The 23,147-nt window shown below is 30.6% G+C and overlaps 1 protein-coding gene across 1 annotated transcript in view; it reads right to left on the reverse strand.

The window, feature by feature from the left end:
* LOC114334060 (nonsense-mediated mRNA decay factor SMG7-like) overlaps positions 1 to 23,147 on the reverse strand; it is a 94,210-nt gene that overhangs the window by 55,978 nt on the left and 15,085 nt on the right. Inside the window, exon 4 of the mRNA XM_028284067.2 lies at positions 4,124 to 4,309. Within this exon, the coding sequence (XP_028139868.1) occupies positions 4,124 to 4,309 (186 nt within the window). The remainder of the gene's footprint in view (positions 1 to 4,123; positions 4,310 to 23,147) is intronic.

The following is a 23,147-nucleotide window of genomic DNA, read 5'->3' on the forward strand; positions in this document are numbered from 1 at the left end:
GTGGGATATGCTATATGCCATTAGAGTGAAAACTTAGTCTTTTGAAAAATATTTATTTTTGGATAGTACCACCTTTTTATTATTTATACGACACAATAAAAAAAAGTCTGTATGACTTTTATAGAATCGTAAACTATGCATTCGATCATATTATGATTGACTTCCTTAATAAGTTGTTGTATGTAACCACTGAAGCTTCCTGAGTTAGTACGACCAAACTAAGTAAAAAAGGGTAGTAGCCCCCCCCCCCAATTATTTTTTATTTTTTTTGGACAAACTGTTTTTTCTTAATTTTATATGATGTAGAACCAAAAGATATATACAACCATAATTTTTAACTTTTTTATCACCAACCACCATTTTTTAATAGCAATCTAAATATTTGTCTAATGTTTGTCTGTGTGTCCCTTATAGAATCGTAAATTATGCATTTGATCATATGATGACCTCAAGCAAAGTTGTTGTACATGAACTCGGGAAGGTTTCTGAGTTAATACGACCAATCTAAGTAATCATTATTTACGCTGACACCACAAAAATACTCAATACTCAATATTTTTGATTATTTTTAGGCTTTCTGGTAATTTTTAGTTCTTTAACTTTTAAACATTATTTAGTTCTAAGGCGGTACGAAGTTTGCCGTGTCAGTTAGTTAATAATAAAAAAATATCCAGCTGACGTTTTTTTCTTACAATCTAAAATTCATAAATAATTAATGATTTATACTTTTTAATCTTTGCCAAACTAGTCCAAGAATATTTTTTATTATTAACTAGCTGACCCGGCAAACTTCGTACCGCCTTAGAACTAAATAATGTTTAAATGTTAAATAATACCTAAAAATTACCAGAAATCCAAAAAATACTCAAAAATTTTGCTTATACTTTTTTCTAATAAACAGTATTGTTTTTGTGGTGTCTGCGTAAATAATGATTACTTAGGTTGGTCGTATCGTATTAACTTAGAAACCTTCCCGGGTTCATGTACAACAACTTTGCTTGAGCTCATCATATAATCAAATACATAGTTTACGATTCTATAGGGGACATACAGAAAAACATTCATTTTTATATATTATAGAGAACAGGGAAATATTTAGATTAATAGGGGGTTGGTGATAGAAAAGTGAAAAATTAGGGTTATATGTATTTTTTGGTTCTTCATCATATAAAATTAAGAAAAAACAATTTGTCAAAAAAAAATAAAAATAATGTCGGGGAGGGGGCAACCTCCCTTTTCACTTAGATTGGTCGTACTAACTTAGGAAGCTTCAGGGGTTCATGTACAACAACTTTGCTTATTAAGGAGGTCAATCATAATATGATCAAATGAATAGTTTACGATTCTATAAAAGACATTTTTACTGTGTTGTATAAACAGACTTTTTTATACTGTACCGTATAAATAATAAAAACGTGGTATTATCAAAAAATAATTCTTTTTCAAATCAAAATGTCAATTTTAAAAACAAAAAAAAAATCAGGGCCAGGAATTGAACCCGAGTCGGTTTCTTTTGTATCAAGAAAAGTGCCTTTTCTTGCCTAAAATCCGCGGTTTTGGGCCAGCTGACACATCATTTGTTAATAAGCTTTGGAACACCTAACTAAATAAAAAAAAAACGCTGGACGGAAGGGCCGCCCGAGAACTTTATCGTACCGATCTATTATCGTTATCGTACTAGATACTGGCATTCTATAAAAATAACAAAGTTACTCGTTATTTTGATATTTTAGAAACACCTTCTGTACTTGAAAGAATTTTATGGTTCTACGCATCATTAATTCCTGCATTTGAGAAAATGTTCGATGCCATATTTCGGGGACACACTATAGATGTATAAATTATTGCATAATTCAATAGAATATTACTCATACTTTCATTTCAAATTAGTTCATTTTTCTGAGAAATTAATAGTTTACAATATTTGCATTTCATTCTATTTCGATTACGCCAGTCAATGCGCGAGATTAAGAACAAGATATTATCTCCGAATTCTATCCTACTGCATGGATTTTAATGAAATTTTGGGAGTAGCCCAATCTCCTAATTCAAAGTCTATCCTATATACTATGGCGCTTTTATCATGGGGGCGGTTCCCAATTATAGAATGAATTTGATCACATTTTTTACAAAAACCATTCATTTTAAACCCGTTCAACTTTTTGAAAGTAGAAATAACACTATATTAAAAGGTATCGCATTTAAATTATGGTGGACGGGGAGTTAAATGTATATACTTTTAATTTTTCCTTAAAGTACATTAGTCATATATTTTTTTGTACCATATCTCGCTTAATTTGTATGTAACCGACATTTAACGTAGCTCGATGCTAAAACCTACCGTTCCTCTGTTATTTTAAGTTGAATACACCAATTTGAGCATGCACCAAAAAACAAACTATTTTCACCTACCATATCTCTTTTTGTATTATAAATAGAACATTTACGAAGGAACGAATATCTTTATTATTTATAATCTAAATAATGTTTTATATGGTGTTTTTAGTTCGATGCATAGTTTTTAAGGTATTCACAAAAAATCCGTCCGAAAAGGTGTCATTTTTCAATGAAAATAGCCAATTTTCAACTACGCATAACTCAAAAAGTATTGAGTTCTCAAAAAAAAAAGTATAGACCAGTTTTTGCTTAGACATAGGTTCTTTAGCCACTTCCGTGCTTATTTTGACCAACAAATTTTCCACCCCCTTGAAGAAGTGGGAACCGCCCCAAGATAAAAGCGCCATATTATATAGGGCAGATTTTGTTTCTTGAGCTATTCCCTACTTACTGTGAAAATATCAAGTACATCAATGTAGTAGGATGGAATTCGGAGCCAAATACCCTCATTGACTGCCCTACAATAATGCTCTGCTATGATCGCGTGAGAGAGGACACACATAAGATTATAGCAAAATTTCTATTTACCGTAACTTTTCGAGTTTTTGAGCTACAGCAATGAATTTTATGTCATTGGAAAGATAATTTTGCATTCTTTCAAAATATGTAAAAATATATAGAGCATATCTAAAAAAATGAAGATTTTTTATTCATTTCCGGTTCAACCGGAAGCCATATTTTTGGTAAAATTTATTGTGATAATAGATAATAAAGTACCATATATGTCTGCAAAATTTCAAATTTAAGTTTCTATTATGAAGGAAGTTACGGGCACTCGAATATTTTTTTATAAAAAATTCGTAACTCCCCTCATATGGGGAGTTAAGAAATCTGACTAATGTCATTCAATTTACCGATAGGATATCAAAAACATATCAAAAAATAAAAAAATTCCTTGGAGCCCTTTTTGAGAAAATCGAGTTCAAATTTATGTCAAATTTTGACCCCTTAAATATAGGCAACTCGTAACTTTTTCTGAAAAACGATAACATCCTTTTTATAGTCCCATCTTTAGGCTATATAACGACGTTTTCAAATTAAACTTATCTTAAACAAGTTTTTAGATAGGTAGGGAAATGTGTCGGGTGGGCGGTCGGCCATGTTGGCCGCCATTTTGAATTTGGAAATGTCAAATTCCGTATTTTTATTTACCTATCGATGAGCTTACTTTGAGTTGAATTTCATCCATTTCGGTAAACATTTGCAAAAATGGGCCCTAAATAACCCCCCTATTTCGGCCCCCTTTGAGAGGTTTTTTTTAAAAGCTTAGTTTCTCGACAAAATTCTCTTAAACTTACTCATACCGAATTTCATCAAAATCGGTCCGGTAGTTTTTGCTGGGCGGTGGCGACATACGTACGTACGTACATACTTCCGACATGTTTTTTTATTTGCTTTTTAGACTCAGGGGGACTCAAAACGTCGAAAAAACGTGAAATCTGAAAATTTTTTTTGCACGATCCTATAACTTTATTATACTATACTACGTATTGTATAGTACGATAAAGTAAAACAGCCATGCTAAAATGCTCCGGTCAAATTTAACACTACCTCCCGAACTACACCGTTTGTATACAAACATCTGTGTACAAACAGAGTACCTATACTTTTGTTGTATATGTTTGTTCTGACGATATGCTATTCCCTGCGTATTACATCAAATTAGTTGTATGTGTATCACATTAAATTATTAGTTAGCGGATAGTTTTATAATAATTATTCTTACCTGTCTTTATCCACTGCAGAAGTTAAAGTACAAGACAAATTGGTTGCTGATGCAGGAAAAGGATTCTTAACTGCTATACCTCTTATGTAATAAAATACAGTTGATAATTTGTTACCCTGACTGGCTTCTAACAGGGCCAATTGATTGTAGGGATGACCGCTAGTTGGAGATACTAATATTGCTTGTCTGAAAAAGTAAGAAATTGTCATTTTGTGTTGTTTTACATGCAAAAAAGTTTTATTACAACGGTGCCAAGGGAGTGAGTTAATATTTCGTCCTACAATGAATTTAATGGAACCTCTAATTTTATCCGTTCTGATGGCAAACCCTGTATATTAAGATCTGAACTGGAAGAAAACGATCAAATACCATTCTTCGATGTGTAATAAAGAAACAAGACGGACACGTAGGCCATACAGTGTATCGGAAACCGACACATGCCGATAGATATTTAAATGCTGCTTCACATCACCATCCTGCACAATTACATTCAGTCATCAAAACCTTGATTACAAGATCCGAGAGACTGACAGACCAAGAACATCAAAATGAAGAAATATGTAATGTGAAAAGAGCTTTAAGAAAAAACGGCTTCTCAACATACACCATCGACAAAGCCCAAAATGCTCGAAGAAGAATTAAGGACCCAACAGAAGACAAAAAACCGATCGGCAAAACCATTCTACCATATGTGAAGGGTACAACAGAGAAAATAGGAAGAGTGCTGAGAAAACACAAAATAGAAACGATATTTAACACGGACAGAAAAATCTCAACTATTTTACCAACAGCAAAAACCGAAATATCGTTAGAAAATCAAGGAATATATGAGATTCCATGAAGGGATTATGGAAAGTCATACATCGGGCAGACCAACCGAAGAATCCATGTTAGACGAGAAGAACACCGAAATGCCCGAAAGGAGAGAAACAACGTCTCCCTTGTACAACATGTCGCAAATACAGGATGTACAATAAACCTGAACCAAACGACGATGCATAACATAGCAATCAAAAGAAAACGTGAAATCAGAAAATCGGTAGAAATAGAAAAAGTCCTATAGTCTAGCCCAGCGGTTCTCAATCTGTGGTACATGTACCACTGGTGGTACATATCATTATTTGCGGTGGTACGCAAAACTGTCAAAATCACCACTATTACAGTTAATTAGATTACCTATCTAGATAGGTAGTTATTTCAGTTAGGTGGTACCAAAAATATTAAAAAGTATTTTGTGGTACATGACTCAAAAAGATTGAGAACCACTGGTCTAGCCTGTATCGTCGCCCCCGTTAGGTAAATTATTCTGATTCGGTTTTTTGCACAAACTTACTCAAAAAGAGGTCTTTATAACAAATCCACAGGATGACAGGCGGTACCGTGGTCGAAAAATTGTTTAAACAATTTTTTTTAAACAAATTCACAAAAAAAACTTTTTCACTTCGGACAATTTTTTTAGATCATTTGGGTGATTCGAAGCAAAAAAAATCTCTTGCGATCTTTCTCTAAAATTAATTGTTGTCGAGTTATACGCGATTTAAAACTTGAAAAATGCGAAAATGACCATTGTCCAAGGCTTAATAACTCGGTTAAAAATTAGTTTATGAAAGTCACCGAATCAAAGTTTAAATCCCCCCCCCCCCCCTCCGAGATCCTGAAGAAATTTTTGTCATTATTTTATTACTAACAAAGTTTGTTAAATTACTTTATCTTTATTTGTATTAAAGTTATACCCGTTTATGCATTAATTTGTTTATACGGGTTTCAAGCAAATTTGACCAATAAACATTTATACTTTAATTAAAATTAATGATAGAAGAACTCAAACGGAAGATTTTGAGCTTGGGAATATGTTCGTAGGTTTACTTTTGGCCAAGATATCGATATTTTAATAGCGCGCTCTGAGGCGCAAGATCGGCTCACAGCGAAAAGGTTTGCTAGCTAACCTCGAATCGAAATCCGCCCTCGAAATTCGTAATCAACAGCCAAAAATCCATAAGAAATCGTTGAGTTTCCCATCAGAATTGAAAAGGCCACGGTGACCTAACTGACGCCTAGACTACTTGGATTTTTCTTCCTCAAATGTCAAAATTGGAAGTTTCATCGTGATACAGTACGTAAATCGTTCAGCTGGACATAGGGAACATACATTGTATATATGTAGATACATAAATACATACATTGTATTATATTGAGATAATTGTGGCAACTGAGCTCTCTCGATGACAATATGGTTGCTAGCATTAAGGGGCATTAACCTCAAAATTGACAACTCATTTCGACTGCCACAAATAAACGTCAAAATATGATAATCAGCCCATTCTGTAACTTTTAACAAAACGAATAGAAATGACCAAGTCGAATCGTAATTACCCGAAATCGGAATGTTTGGTATCTATCGCGTCATTTTTGTGTTTGGACTGGTATTCTGTAACTCACTTACTTCTGACTTACTTCTGTAAGTCGAAATCTCTGACCTCTATAGGGCTTTTCATTCACAGTAATTTGTTTCGAGCTTCTGTCATGTGTCACATAATATTAATATATCTACGTCATACGTTATTGGTATATACCAATGATACAAACCAAAGACGTATGACGTAGATATATTAATATTATGTGACACATGACACTAGCTCGAAACAAATGACAATCGATGAAAAGCCCTATTTCAGGCGGTTCTGAGATGGTGGCAACCCCGCATTAACGAGCGAAATTAGTGTTCTGTGACCTGTCTGTTACTGGATCTAAATTTGAAATATGACACCGTTGCCATATCCTCAATGTTTCCATACTTTCTTCATACTAACCTCAAGTTTTGAAAAGTAAATAAAATATTAGTGTAAATACTGGTTGCAACAAGCTCAAAAGAAGATAAATGGTTTTAAATTAAAGTTAACTAAAATTGGTATAAAAAAGACAATAAACTGATAAATAAAAAAGATAAGTGAAGATAAGAAATATAAATGCTTTTAAATCAAAGATATTTAAATTGATGTTATTAATTCATTAATATTAATAAATTATTTAAAATCGATATTACTAATAATATGCAATCTTTAAGATTCGATTCCAGCTGAAATAACTGCTAAACAACTTTTCCAAAATGGCATCTTTTCTATAATTTGTTCAGACTATGAGCGTTGACTGATAAATATACAAGTATACTGGTATAATATATTTATCAATCAACGCATAAGAAGTCTATCGTAAGCTATTCTTGTTCATTATACCATTGATTGAAATTGTACAAGAAATACGTTAAAAAAAAGTATGACAACACTGTGAGCGGCAAACATTCAGATGCCAAATAGCAAATAAATAAGATTAGGTCCAATTCATACTCGTACATGTCTAAATGAAATATATAATTCTCTAAACAAATGACACCACAGACTAAAAATTAGGCAGCTAAAAAAAGGTACAAATACTATTCGCGGTGTGCAAGTACTTGGAGGCGATACGAGAAACGATCGTGCGAGAATAGCGGAGAAATATTGTAACTTTCTTAAATAATTCATTGTCAATTGAAATTGTCAAATTTACGTATATTTCATATTTACTGTCAATGAAGAAGAAAAATTATATATTGCTCTACAATATTGATATGGTATGCAATTATTATATAAAGGTAAATGTAATTAATTGTATTTTGCTTGCATTACTGCATTTTAATAACTAATTTTATTTACTACATACAATTATTTACGTTTTAATAACATAACCTGAATCTTATTTTTTCTTATTATTTTCAGGTGTCGCTTTTCCGAACTTGCACGGTCCCAATAAATAAGTAGTAGGTAATCAATTATTTTTATATATAAAATATAAACGTCAAAACAAAACAAAATGCGCTTGCGTCAACCACAATTCCGATAATCGAAATCTCATCTCGACAGGGTAAATGCTGTCGAAGTGATTTCTATTCACTATTACGACTGTAGAGATTCCGAAGTAGTTATGGAATACGGATTTGGACTACTTCTATTCGACTTGGCCACTTCTATTCGATTTTACTGACTTCTATCATCGAAATGAGTTACAGAATAGGCATGAATGTAGTAGATAAATATTTTTGGCCTAAGGGAATGGGAAAACTGTTTAGTTTTGAGATTAGTTTTTAAATAAAAAATATTTTAAAAATTAAAGTAAAATTATTAACTCATAAACCTTGTTTTTTATTTATTTATGGACAACCTTGCTTCAAAACTCACTCATTCTATTCGTTCTAACAGCTCTATTGCACCAGAAACTCGTACTCGAACAGAAGCTTCAACTAACGCAGGTTAGCGCAGTTGCCACAATTCTCTCAATGTATATTCCCTACGTCCAGCTGAACGATTTACGTACTGTATATGAAGAAACCAATGCATTTTTAGTGGAAAACTGATCGAACCTTTTTTGTAGTGCTTGAAAAATTTTTGTTGTTATTTTTTACAAAAGTTTCTAGCACCAGTCCTAAGGAAGTTACATGAAAAAACGTGAAAATCCTTCCTAATTACCATCCTCATTAAAAATAATCGTTACTCCTTTACAATTCACTTTATTAATGTACTTATATATCTAGAAATTTCGCTGGTTTAAAATGCTTAGTTTTGAGAAAAAATGAGTTTGAAATCAGAGGAGGGTTTTTGTATTTTAGAAAAAATTCCCTTTTTTTTTAATCTAAAACTACTAGAGATACGTAAAAATTTTTTAGAGTACAAAATTGTTGCATTTGCGTTTCTATTTATGTAGTTCTATATGTGGTTTTCGATTTATTTGAAGAAAAAAAAAAGGGAATTTGTGTAAAAATACAAAAATATACATTAGAAACTACCACGACACTACAGACACAATAAACCCACAATTCTTTTTGTTTTTTTGTGAGCTACATTTTTTTATAAAAATGATATTTTATAAAATACACACTTTTTGAGTATGTTTCAAAAAACAGTTTGAAAAGTTTTTTTTTTGATAAAAAATGAACTAATTAGGTATTGAATGTTGTAGAATTGAGTAATGAGAGACATGGGAGACACTGAGAAAAAACTTCAATGCATGTGATATGTGATGAGAGAAGAGAAATATGAATTATTACATGTAATACAAGCAAAACTAAAAAGAAGGAGAGTTAATGATAGAAGAAAATTCTCATAACTGAGAGATTTGAGGGATTAATTTCAATTAAGTTTAAGGTACTAGTACACTTTAGAACCCAAAAATAATCATTTTTTTCAAGAATTTTTTTTATGTACCTTTATTAAAAATGTACATATAACTTTTTACATATTAATATCTAACTCTTAGAGAGTACAAAATATATATCTTTTTTCATTTATGCACGTGCACTAATATTATAGAGGGCGCAAAAGTCGAGTCCTCAAAAAATGATGGCGGACAGTTAATCTCGGGATTGGGATATCTGAAACAAAAAAATCGTACTGCATTTGAAAAAGGAAGGTTTCTTACGTGACAATTTACCACAATTTGACCAAAAAATAAAAAATAAATATTTTTTGACCACGAAAAACTGAAGAGACGGGCGATTTTTTCACAAATTTTTTTGAAATTTCCGTAAAATCTTATTTTTTTCGGAATTTTTCACTAACGGTGGTAAACTGTCACGTAAGAGACCTTCCTTTTTCAAATGCCGTACGATTTTTTTGTTTCAGAGATCCCAATCCTGAGATTAACTGTCCGCCATCGGAACTACTTTTTTTTCGAGGCTTCGACTTTGGCGCCCACTACAATATTAGTGTCGGTGCATAAATGAAAAAAGATATTTTTTTGTATTCTCTAAGAATTAGATATTAATATGTAAAAGTTTTATGTTCATTTTTAATAAGAATTCTGAGAAAAAAAACCTTGAAGAAATGCTTATTTTTGGTCTTCTAAAGTGTACTAGTACCTTAACAGAACTATTTAGAGCAGCAGTGGATAAAATAAAAGTATGCAGGATGATAAACGTCAGTTAAGAGAAGGCATTTGAAAAAGAATAATGGGTCACAGAATATTATTATATTACCTATATGATAACTAACTGGAAACTAATTAAAGACTATTCAGGAACACCTGGTCCCTTAGATATCAAACCTGTATGTAGAGTTTAACCTTTCTGCAATGTTGTAGGAGATGGTTTTCCCAGCATAATATTGGGTTTAGGATGACCTGATGATCAGTATTTACCTATACCATATTTCAGACATGAGATTCAGTGTACGAAGGATACCCTCAATACAAACTAAATGAGAATCTTCTTGACAACGTTGCCAATCTTCAGTGCATCGGCCGCAAAAGGTAGTATTAGGCAGGTACTTGTGGAGGATTACCACTGTTATCTGCTGTGGAATACTGATGAGGATTTATTTATGATAATTCACAGAAACCCGCTTACAATATACAACCGTACTGATTCTAATGTTTGAAATGGAGAATAGTATTGTTCAAAAATAAAAAAGGTTTTTGGTTTAAGATAACATTTAAGGATTCTTGTTAATTTCTATTTATATAAATATGAGTACAAGATTAATCTTAAAAGCAAAATAAGAGAAAGAAATGAAGGAAAATAGAAATATATACAAAACAATCAGACATTCAAAAAATTCATTAAATCAATTTATTTAGGTATACAATAAACACAAATAGAATAATTCAAAACCAAACATATTGACTAGGATTAGCATATTTTCATTCCTATTTTTGAGTTATTATAAATTTTTGCAAAAACAATAACATAATCTAAATTTAAATGTTATTATTCATAACACATCAAAATATTGTATTTTTAACTTTTTCACTGTGGCTAGTGTTTAATAGTATAAGAGCTGTGAGACATTTTTGAGTAGGTATTTTAGGCAACCTGAAAAATTGTAAGGTGATTCTTCCATGATAGCCGAATACAAAAATGCCGGTCTGGCTGGAGGGTAGCGGTTATTTTCCCCAAAAATCCCCCCCCCCCAAAGTTAAAAAAAGGGTACAAATTGTTATTACAAAAAATATCATTGACGTAACTTTAAGTAAATTTAAATATTTAAATATAAAGGAAATTAACAGGCCAGGCGATTTAAGGGCGATTTTAACTCTGCAAGATCCTTGCATGGGCGCCCCAGGATTATTTTCAGGGGGTGCATCGGAATTTCAGAAGATTTCATCTGAATCTGTACATTACTGTTAACGAGTATAAAATATACAACTATACATGCATAGCTATGTACATTCCTTCCCGACAGGGAGGTGCAATTGTTATTTTGACAGGGTATTTTTTAATATTAAAAATAAATATTCTAAAAAAGACAGGATTTTTTGGTGAAATCTTCCAACTGCCAGCTGATCAAACAAATTACACGTGCATGTAAATGAAAAGCGTTATAGGTAAGCAGCAGTGTGAGAAAGAGCGTATACCGATAGCTGTTTGCGTTCTCTGTTGTAGCTGAGCGAGTCCGTTCGCTCGAGAAAAATAACGTGACCTGGCGATTCCTATGTTGTTGTGCCTCGAAAGGTTAGAGTAATTATTATATATTATAGTTTTTTAAATAACTTTTTATTAATTTTGCACATATAATAGAAAAAGACAAATTTATTATTATAAATATAAGTACAGGTAGAAAAGTATAAAACTAATAAAACTATAAACTAAATTAATTCTGTGTCCGAATATGGTATTTCTTCTTCAAACTCCTCATCTGAGCTTAAAAATTCATTCTCTTCTTCTTCGTCGGACTCCCATCGAGACCCAGATTCCTCTTCTGCACGATGTGTAAATAGTTGTAAGATGTATTTAGAATTAATTAAAAATTAATTAATGATTAATTAATTGAGTTAATACGTAGACTCTGTCCTTTTATACGGAGTCGAAGCCTGGACAATCACGGGCGCATCTGAAAAAATCTTGCCATTGTTGAGGTGTGGTGTTATCGAATAATGTAAAAAATATAATGGACACAAAACGTAACAAACACGGAAACATTAGGAAAGATGAAAAAGGCAAAAGAACTACACTATGAAGGAAAGAAAAATGAGCTACTTTGGTCATATACTAAGAAATAAAAAACGTGATGTGATTGGTTATATAAGGAAAAGTGCAAGAAAAAAGAGAACAGGGAATACGATGTCTATCCTAGTTGAAAAATTTAAATTAGCGGAGTGTAATCTAAATATAAAAAAAAATAAACTCAGTATATCACGAGCTGAGTATATCCATGATATTTTTTACATTACTCGATAACACCACATCTCAACAATGGCAAGATTTTTTCAGATGCGCCGGTGATTGTCCAGGCTTCGACTCCATATAAAAGGAGAGAGAATACGTAGCAACTCAATTAATTAATCACTAATTAATTTTTAATTAATTCTAAATACATATTACAACTATTTACATGTAGAAGAGGAATCTGGGTCTCGAGAGGAGTCTGAAGAAGAAGAAGATAATGAATATTTAAGCTCAGATTAGGAGTTTGAAGAAGAAATACAAGATTCGGACACAGAATTAATTTAGTTTATAGTTTTATACTTTTCTACCTGTACCTAACTATATTTATAATAATAAATTTATCTTTTTCTATTATATTTGCAAAATTATGATCAGTACTCACCGGAGGGACCGCAGACGTTCGGAAACAATTAGCGTCTCTTTGCAAAGACAATGACGTCGACTTTGCAAAGTAACAAGACACTTACTCAACACACACACTACACATTACTCCCCTGACTTAGTGATAAGTTATACAATTACGTGGCTAAAGGTTCTAGTTCTAAACCAAAGCTAGAATCAGAGAAAAAAAAAATTTGCAAAATTAATAAAAAGTTATTTAAAACACTATAATATATAATAATTACTCTAACCTTTCGCGGCCCAACAACATGGGAATCGCCAGATCACGTTATTTTTCTCTAGCGAACGGACTCCGTTCAGCTACAACAGAGAACGCAAACAGCTATCGGTATACGCTCTTTCTCATACTGCTGCTTACCTATAATGCTTTTCATTTACATGCACGTGTAATTTGTTTGATCAGCTGGCAGTTGTAAGATTTCACCAAAAAAATCCTGTCTTTTTAGAATATTTATTTTTAATATTAAAAAATACCCTGTCAAAATAACAATTGCACCTCCCTGTCGGGAAGGAATGTACATAGCTATGCATGTATAGTTGTATATTTTATACTCGTTAACAGTATGTACAGATTCAGATGAAATCTCAGCTCAGAAAGCTCAGATGCGCCCCTTGAAAATAATCCTGGGGCGCCCATGTAAGTATCTTGCAGAGTTAAAATCGCCCTCAAATCGCCTGGCCTGTTTATTTCCTTTATATTTGAATATTTAAATTTACCTAAAGTCACGTCAATGATATTTTTTTGTAATAACAATTTGTACGCTTTTTTTAACTTTGGGGGGGATTTTTGGGGAAAATAACCGCTACCCTCCAGCCAGACCGGCATTTTTGTATTAGGCTATCGTGGAAGAGTCACCTGTAAAATTTTCACGTTGCCTAAAATACCTACTCAAAAATGTCTCACAGCTCTTGGGCCATAACACAATATTATTTCTAATACAGCTGTTTTACCTGTTCTGATCAACATAATTACGTCAGTCAGGTGTTGCGGTTATTTTTTTTTTATTTGAAACTTGCAAATTTACAATCTACTCTACAAAGAGTATTAAGTAAAACTGATAAATTATGTAATGTTTTATAGGTGTTGCCGGCCAGTGTCGGTTCACCTTATTCACCACTGTATTCACTATAGACCAGGGTAGAAAAATAAAAACGGGAAAAAAATCAATACAGGTATTTGAAGGTGCTAAATTGTAGGGAGGATATAGTTATTTAAAAATACATACAGAGGTACTCGTAAATCGACCTCATTTTTTTATAAAAAAATGCCAAAGTCAGAAAATATTGTTTTTTGCCTATACCATTTTTAGTATCATATTTACAGCAAAAGTTGTGTTATGAAAGTTGTGTATCACAAAAAAACGATTAATTTGAATTTTTACAAGTTAAAATCCATCAAGAATTAACCGAGATAATTGCAAAAAACCACGTTTTTTGCACTATTTTGGAAATGTTAATAACTTTTACTAAATAGGTCGTAAGGAACTTATTGTAAATTAATCATGAGGTAATTAAGTGCCTTTATTAGTTTACAAAATCTCAAGAAGATCTGTTTGTTAGTTTACAAGTTATGTTAAATGTTTTTCCCAGACATCGAATGTTTAAACAATCATTGTTGCCCAAGGAGTATTTTCAGAGCTTTTTGGCAAAGTGCAATGACTACTTAAAGACTCAAAGTACTAAGAAAGTTAAAAAAAATAATATATTTGTTTTTTAAATGTTGTTAAACAAGTCGATAAAAAAATGGTAAGTTCTTTCCTTATAAACAATTAGAATATCTTTGCCATTTTTTCTGATAAATAATTATAATTGGTTGTGTCAAAATCTGGTAAAAAAATGCACATTAAAATGAAAAAAATAACTTTCTAGGACCAATAATAGCCAAGTTATACTTTTTTTTTTTGAAAAATCACATCTCTATTGTTTATAAATATTAAGAGTTGAAATTTTTACAGCATGGTAATAAATATCTATATTTTATATGACAATTGATAAGTACGAAATATCTTCTATTTAAAACGAGTAATAACCCTGTAAAGTCAAGTTACTCACGCTGACTGAGCTGGGACCGTGTGATATGGAAGAATGTCGGAGTTCAGTTTCTCTAGTCGAGATTTTGCTATAGAAAGTTCAATTTGGAGCTCTTGAAAATTTTTATAATATCTCAGCTTCCAGAGAACATAGAGCCTTCAATTTTTTTTTTAAATTGGGGTAACTCGACGAAAGAATAACAACTAGCTAATTTTCATTGACCGGAAAAAGCGGAAAATTCTGGAAAATGGATTTTTTTATTCAATATTCTATTTACAACGTTAACAGTAATATATTTTGATAAATATTTTCATAAAATATTATAAATTTGTGAATAAATATTAAAATATAATTATAGTATGTATATATTTATTTATATACAGGGTTGTTCATTTTATTGGCCTCAGTGTCTGTACGGAAAACGACTTGATTTAAAAAAAAATTCTTCATAGAAATATACAAAGCCATTAACACTACAATCTAAAAATAATATGAATTATACAGGGTGCTTCAAAAAAGAGTGGTATGTCAAAGATATATTTTTAAATTGCTCAATTTGAAACAATATGCTAGCTAGACTATACCTAAGTACAGGGTGTTTTAATTTATTTAAATTTTTAGAAAAATGTAAAATTTTAGAAAAAAATTAATATTTACGAATCTAAGAATCGGTGACAATTTTTTCTTAGATCTTCATAATAGACTATTTAGCATATTTAAACAGATGTTTATTGTAACAAAATTTATAATTACTTAGATCCAGTTTCACCAACAACAAATAAATCAATGAATGCTATTCGTCGAATAAAATGTATTAGATGTTTAAGTTTATATTTTGTTTCAATATAATTTTAATAATTTAAAGTGAAAGTGGCGAATTTACTTTCTTCTAAATATTTACAGTCAGATTAACTTGCCAATTTACTCAAAGAGTAAGTATTTTTTTGATAAATAAATAAAATAAGTCTTATTTGACGTTAGTAAAATGGAGATATGTCAGTTAATTGGTCGAATAACTTTAATCATAGAATAAACTACGATTCGTCGTTGGTGAAACCGGCCATTAATCGTACATTTTTAGATTTAAAAACTAATTGGAAACAATAACATTCTCAAATTAAGAAAAAATGTATATGTATAGATTATAATTATTGATCTTCGTTAATTCTATACAGTTTATGTACAGATTTATTAATTTCTTAAACATTATCCCTAATTTTTTTAAACAAATCTTCTTCAACTTCACTTTTCTCATCTATAATAACTGTCAAAAGATTGTAGCATCTTTTTTCGTCAATATTATCTTTGCAATATATGCAAAGCTCGGTACAATTGATTTATTTTAAGAAATTATGGATAATGTGGAAGAAATTGATGAACCTGTACAAAAGCTGTGTAGAATTAACGAAGATCAATAATTATAATCTATACATTTTTTTTTTCAATTTGAGAACGTTTTTGTTTTCAATTAATTTTTAAACCTGATCATGTAATTATAAATTTTGTTAAAATAAAAATCTGCTTAAATATGCTTAATAGTCTATTATGAAGATACAAAAAAAAATTTGTCACCGATTCTTAGATTCGTAAATACCTGTTTATTTTTTGTTTCTAAAACGTTCCATTTTTTTTAAATTGAAATAAATCAAAACACCCTGTACTTAGGTATAGTCTAGCTTATTGTTTAAGGGCAAATTCAAAAATTGCATCAGGTGTAGGGTGTTCCATAAAAAATATGTCTTTGATATACCACTCTTTTTTGAAGCACCCTGTATAATTCATATTATTTTTAAATTGTAGTGTTAATGGCCCTGTATATTTCTATGAAGAATTTTTTTAAAATCAATTCGTTTTCCGTACAGACACCGAGGCGAATAAAATGAACAACCCTGTATACATACTATAATTATATTTTAATATTTATTCACAAATTTATAATATTTTATGAAAATATTTATCAAAATATATTAGTGTTAACGTTGTAAATGAATGTTGAATAAAAAATACATTTTCCAGAATTTTCCGATTTTTTCGGCCAATGAAAATTAGCTAGTTGTTATTCTTTCGTCGAGTTACCCAAAAAAAATTAAAGGCTCTACGTTCTCTGGAAGGTGAGATATTGCAAAATTTTTCAAGCGCTCCAAATTGAACTTTTTATAGCAAAATCTCAACGCGAGAAACTGGACTCCGACATTCTTCCATATCACACGGTCCCAGCTCAGTCAGCGTGAGTAACTTGACTTTAAAGGGTTATTACTCGTTTTAAATAGAAGATATTTCGTACTTGTCAATTGTCATATAAAACATAGATATTTATTACCATGCTCTAAAAATTTCAACTCTTAATATTTATAAACAATAGAGATGTGATTTTTCAAAAAAAAAAAGTATAACTTGGCTATTATTGGTCCTAGAAAGTTTTTTTTTCATTTTAATGTACATTTTTTTACCAGCTTTTTGACACATTAAATTATAATTATTTATCAGAAAAAATGACAAAGATATTCTAATTGTTTATAAGGAAAAACTTACCATTTTTTTATCTACTTGTTTAACAACATTTAAAAAACAAATATATTATTTTTTTTAACTTTCTTACTACTTTGAGTTTTTAAGTAGTCTTTGATTATCTATCACTTTGCCAAAAAGCTCTGAAAACACTCCTTGGGCAACAATGATTGTTTAAACATTCGATGTCTGGGATAAACATTTAACATAACTTGTAAACTAACAAACAGATCTTCTTGAGATTTTGTAAACTAAACTAAACTAATATTTTCTGACTTTGGTCTTTGTTTATAAAAAAATGAGGTCGATTTACGAGTACCTCTGTATGTATTATTAATAAAATATATCCCCCTACGATTTGGCACCTTCAAATACCTGTATTGATTTTTACCCTGAAATCGCTCATATTTATTTTTCTACCCTGGTGTATTGTGGAGAAACACAAAACACAAAAACACATACTTATTATGTGTTTTTGTAGATACACATTAAAACTAGTTTTGGCCCTATAATATAAATATTTTTGTTTATGTTTTCAGTTTTGTTGAATGTTTTTGTTTTTAATTAATTTTTAAATCTAAAAATGTACGATTAAATAATTATAAATATTATTACAATAAATATCTGTTCCAATATGCTGAATAGTCTATTATAAAGATCCAAGAAAAAATTTGTCACCGATTCTTAGATTCGTAGATATTAATTTTTTTTTCTTAAACCTTACATTCGTATAAAAATCGAAATAAATCAAAACACCATGTATTTACGTGTAGGAAACCCTTATAAAAATATAGCTTATTTTTTAAGGAAAATTCAAAAATGGCTCACGAGTAGGGTGTTCCATAAGAGAAAATATAACTTTAATATACCCCTCGTTTTTGAAGCACCCTGTATAATTTTCATTAGTTTTAGATTGCAGTGTTAATTGCCCTGTAAATTGCTGTCAAGAATTTTTTTTAAATATCAAGTCGTTTTCCGGAGACCGAGGCAAATACGATGAACCACCCTGTATATATATAAAGATATATATACTATACATTTATTATTTATTTACAAATTTATAATATGTTATGAAAATAGTTATTGAAATATATTAGTGTTAACGTTGTAAATGAATGTTGAATAAAAAAGTCCATTTTCCAGAATTTCCCGATTTTTCCGGTGAATGGAAATTAGCAAGTCGTTATTATTTCGTCCAGTTACCCCAATTTAAAAAAAATGAAGGCTCTACGTTCTCTGGAAGCGGAGTTATTGTAAAATTTTTCAAGTGCTCCAATTTGAACTTTCAATACCAAAATCTCGAAGCGCGAAAGCGGACTCAGAGATCCTTCCCCCATCACACGGTCCCAGTTAAGTCAGCTCGAGTACCTTCATTTTAAAGGGTTATTACTCATTTTAAATGAAGATATACTGTAGTTATTAATTGCAATGTAAAATATAGATGTCTATTATGATTTTTTGCAAATTTCGACTCTTAATATTTATAAACAATACAGATATGATTTTTCAAAAAAAAAAGTATAACTTGGGTATTATTGGTCATAGAAAGTTTATTTTTAGTTTTTAATGTGTGTTTTTTACCACTTTTCTGATACAACTAATTATAATTATTTGTCGTGAAAAATAACAAAGTTATTCTAAATGTTTATAAGGAAAAAACTCGCTATTTATTAAACGACTTGTTTAAGAACATTTAAATAATAAATGTATCATTTTTTTTTAATTTCTTAGTAGTTTGAGTCTTTAATAACTCATTTCACTTTGCTAAAAAGCTCTGAAAATACTCCTTGGGCAACAATAGATGTTTAAACATTCAATGTTTTGGATAAACAATTAACGTAACTCGTAAACTAACAAAACGATCTTCTTGATACTTTGCACTCTAATAAAGGCACATAATATCCTCATAATTAAGGTACAATATGTTCCTTAGGGCATATTTAGTATAAGTTATTAACATTTACAAAATAGTGCAAAAACTGTGGTTTTTTGCAATTATCTCGGTTAATTATTTATCAATTTTAACTAATCAAAATCAAAATTAATCGTTTTTTTATGATACACAACTTTCATAATACAACTTTTGCTGTAAACATGATACAAAAAATGCTACAGACAAAAAACAATATTTTCTGACTTTAGCCTTTGTTTATAAAGAACTGAGGTTGATTTGCGAGTACCTCTGTATGTATTTTTAATTAACTATGTCCCCCCTACGATTTAGCACCTTCAAATACCTGTATTGATTTTTACCCTGAAATCGCTCATTTTTATTTATCTGCCCTGGCGTACTAACACAAGTGTCACTCACACAAGTCTTCTGGCCACTGTCTCTTGAGTCTCCGAACTGGTAATGGACGATTGGTAAGCGTGGAAATCAGCTCGTTGTTGTGATTGATACTTCTTTTTCTGTTTGATCGCATGCAGTCCTATTACGTCCTTTATAAATGGTATTTTTAAGTCCTCATGTAATGTTTAGTTTGAAATATACCAGGGTGCATTTGCAATGATTCTTAAAGTTTTTGATTGGTATGTCTGCAGAATTTTGGTGTTTGATGGTTTCGTACATCCCCATAGTTCAACCCCGTAGGTCCATATAGGTTTTAGTATTATTTTGTATATTGCCAGTTTGTTTTCTATGGATAATTGTGATCTTCTACCAAGAAGCCAATTCATTTGTCTGGTTTTTAATTGGAGTTGTTGTTTTTTAACTTTAATGTGCGCTTTCCAAGTTAGTTTCTGATCAAGATGAATACCTAAATATTTGACTTCGGTCTTCATTGGGATAACTTGGTATATAACTTGGGAAATTTAGCACATAAATATGGTTCTTACAATATATCCATATATTGTATTCTGAGCTGTATCTACAGTTATTTAGAAGTAGTTCTAAACTTGAATTGCTACATTTGTCAAGATTAAAAGGATAATTTTAGTTATTAATGATATAATGATATATGAATATGATGTTATTGCACGTTGTAAAAATCGATTATGTGAGGAGCCAGATGGTATCCCAACTTATTTTGTGAAAAATGCTTATGTATACCAACAAAACCAATTTTGTTTATGTTTAACAGATCGCTTAGTACTGGTAGTTTTCCCAGTCTCTAGAAGAAAAGCTTTTTAAAGGCGATTGTTTGGTTAGTAAGAAATTGAAATTCAGTTTTAGAGACATTTGTAATCCTGAACAATTTGGCTTTATTCAGATTCATATTCAGATTCAGAAATGTTTATTGCTTTTAACTACAGTAATGCTTAAAGTAACATAATAGCTCACCTAATAAAACATTTTCCCACATGACCATTGGTCGTCTGGGGGTTGGCCAAAATATAAATCATCTAATTTTTTTTATAACTAACAATAAAATTAACAATTATTACAATTTGGCTTTATGGGAGAGAGGTTGGCAGATCTAGTTTTGTATGTGAATTACATTATATCGATGGGTTTTTGACAAAACATCGTAAGCGACAAATGCACCATTTTTAAGGAGACGACTTTTTCTTCTACCAAGTTTTTGACTAATATGTATACTTAAAATTTTTAAACTATGATAAATTAGGTACATAAAAAAAATTGTAAATTAAAAAAAAACTGTATTCTAACATTTTTAAAGTTATACTTCTTTACCGGCGATATGAGGGTGAATTTTTATATGTTAAAACCTATGATCCCGGCGCATGCGCATTATAACTTTGTTCTGATTGGATGTTCAAATGACATGTCAAAAATTATTCAATATGGCGGCTGTGGCACAGCTGTAGTTAGATTATTAATGGTTGTTGCGTTTTAAAATTTGTGTGAAAAGAAACAACAAACAAAAGTTAGTTAATAGTTATACTGCCTTTTTAAATAGTTTTCATATACCTATATTTTTGGACTTTTGGACTATTTTGGACAAGGAAAACTCATTCTAATTTGGTAAGTAGTTTTTATTATAATCATATTGTAATTATACATTTGGATTAGGTTGAAATGCAGTAGAGCGTCGATTATCCGAACTAATTGGGGGACATAGGTGTTCGGAAAACCGATTTGTGCGGATAATCGAACTACAATATATTGATACATATTTATAGTCATACATATTTATCGACAAGTGAATAAAAGCCATATTTATATACCTACATATTTATTTATATCTTGATAATGACAACTAGCAACTAAACAAAAAAGTGCAGTCTTTGCAACAACATAATTATTTTTGGATACAATATTGAAGAAAATTGAAGATATTTTAAGCGTCAATTACTAACGCTTGCTCGGTATTCGAGTGCGGGACGCGGGAGTCGATAGTTCGAATAAGCGGTCGTTGGGTTGATCGACGTTCGGATAATCGACGCTCTACTGTACATTTATTTTCTCAAGAATGGGGATTTTAGAGAGAAATCCCAAATTAGGTCCGATTTTTATTTTTAAATTATGATTTTTTGGCGTAGATTTATTTATCTAGTAGGTATGTAATGCTTTGATTTACATACTTAATTTGATTACCAACAAAAGTTCTACCAATCTTCATCTAATATATTGTTTTCTTACTGTTTTGTTATATTTTAATATTTTCTTCCACAAAATTTAAACTACATAAGTAATTTAATTATATTCAAAACAACTGTCAAACAGTAAAACGTTCAGTTACCCTATTTTTCCACATGACAAATAATGTGGAATTGGACGAGTGAGTCTAGGCTTCGATTACGAATCAAAGCGCCACGAAATTCACGGGTTCGATTCCCGATGCAAGTTTTTATTTTTTTATGCATTTTATGATTGTAAGTATATTTGTTATATAATTTTTTTTTTTCAGAAAATGCGTATTTAAAATTTTTGCCAACAATTATTATCGTTCAGAAATCATTTTTTCTTTGTGGCATTTTTCAATGTGTTTGGGTGCGTTTTATTCTTTTATTTTTTTTAAATTTTTGGTACTGTCTTAAAAATCACATAATATGTAGTAGAAGTATAACTTGTTACGTGCGTACAAAGTACACACACATTCTTTTTTTATTAAATTATGTAACATACAATATTTTGTCAGGCCTTGTTTATGTAAATTTTAGTTGAAGCTTGTCGCTAACGATAAACATAAGATAGTTTCAAGGTATCAAATCTAGAAATGAATACTCATAAATAACGTAATCTTAACAGAAAAAATATTATTAATAACAACAATCGACAAAGAGTAATAAAATTTTGTAGGTATTAATTATCTGTGACATTCTGATATCAGTTTTTGTCAATGTATCAGGAATTATACCTTTATAACTTCTCATAACTTTTATAGATTATGAGCAATCCTCATAAATGGTGAGATAGTTTAGCTAATTGCAGTAAGTTACTGACACCTAGGTTTTCTTATTTAATTAATTCTAGCAGTTCCTATTTTTGTGGGCCATTCAGAAGGTGCCCAAACAGTGCCATTACGAACAAACCTTTCGATTGTAGCGTAAACTGCATCTATAGGCATGTATGTGTGTCCAGGAAGAAGAAAAACAATTTTAAACTTTTTAAAAAAACCCAGATGTTTTTAGATTTTTTCAGAAACCTGTTTCCTAGCATAGACCTGTTTTTATTCTGCCCGGCACAACTATCATAGAAAAGAGATACAGTTTTTACATCCTACCTGTTGTCTACTTCTTCTAAGTAGTCATAAATTATAGTGGATATCTCATTGGTACCACAGTTACCGTCTGCTTCATAGATAGCAGAATGCATTTCTGGTTCCGCTTTCAGAAATAGTTTCGTTGAAAAATGAATATTCTCATGAATAGTATAAAAGCATGTTATCACGATGAGGAGTATTTAATATTTTCTGTAGCTCAAAACTAGAACAAACAAAACTGTCATCTTCTATTGAAAAAAGTATTGAAATCTTTCTTAAAACA

The sequence above is a fragment of the Diabrotica virgifera genome, chromosome 1 (genome assembly GCF_917563875.1).
Source record: "Diabrotica virgifera virgifera chromosome 1, PGI_DIABVI_V3a".
Classification (NCBI taxonomy): Eukaryota; Metazoa; Arthropoda; class Insecta; order Coleoptera; family Chrysomelidae; genus Diabrotica; species Diabrotica virgifera.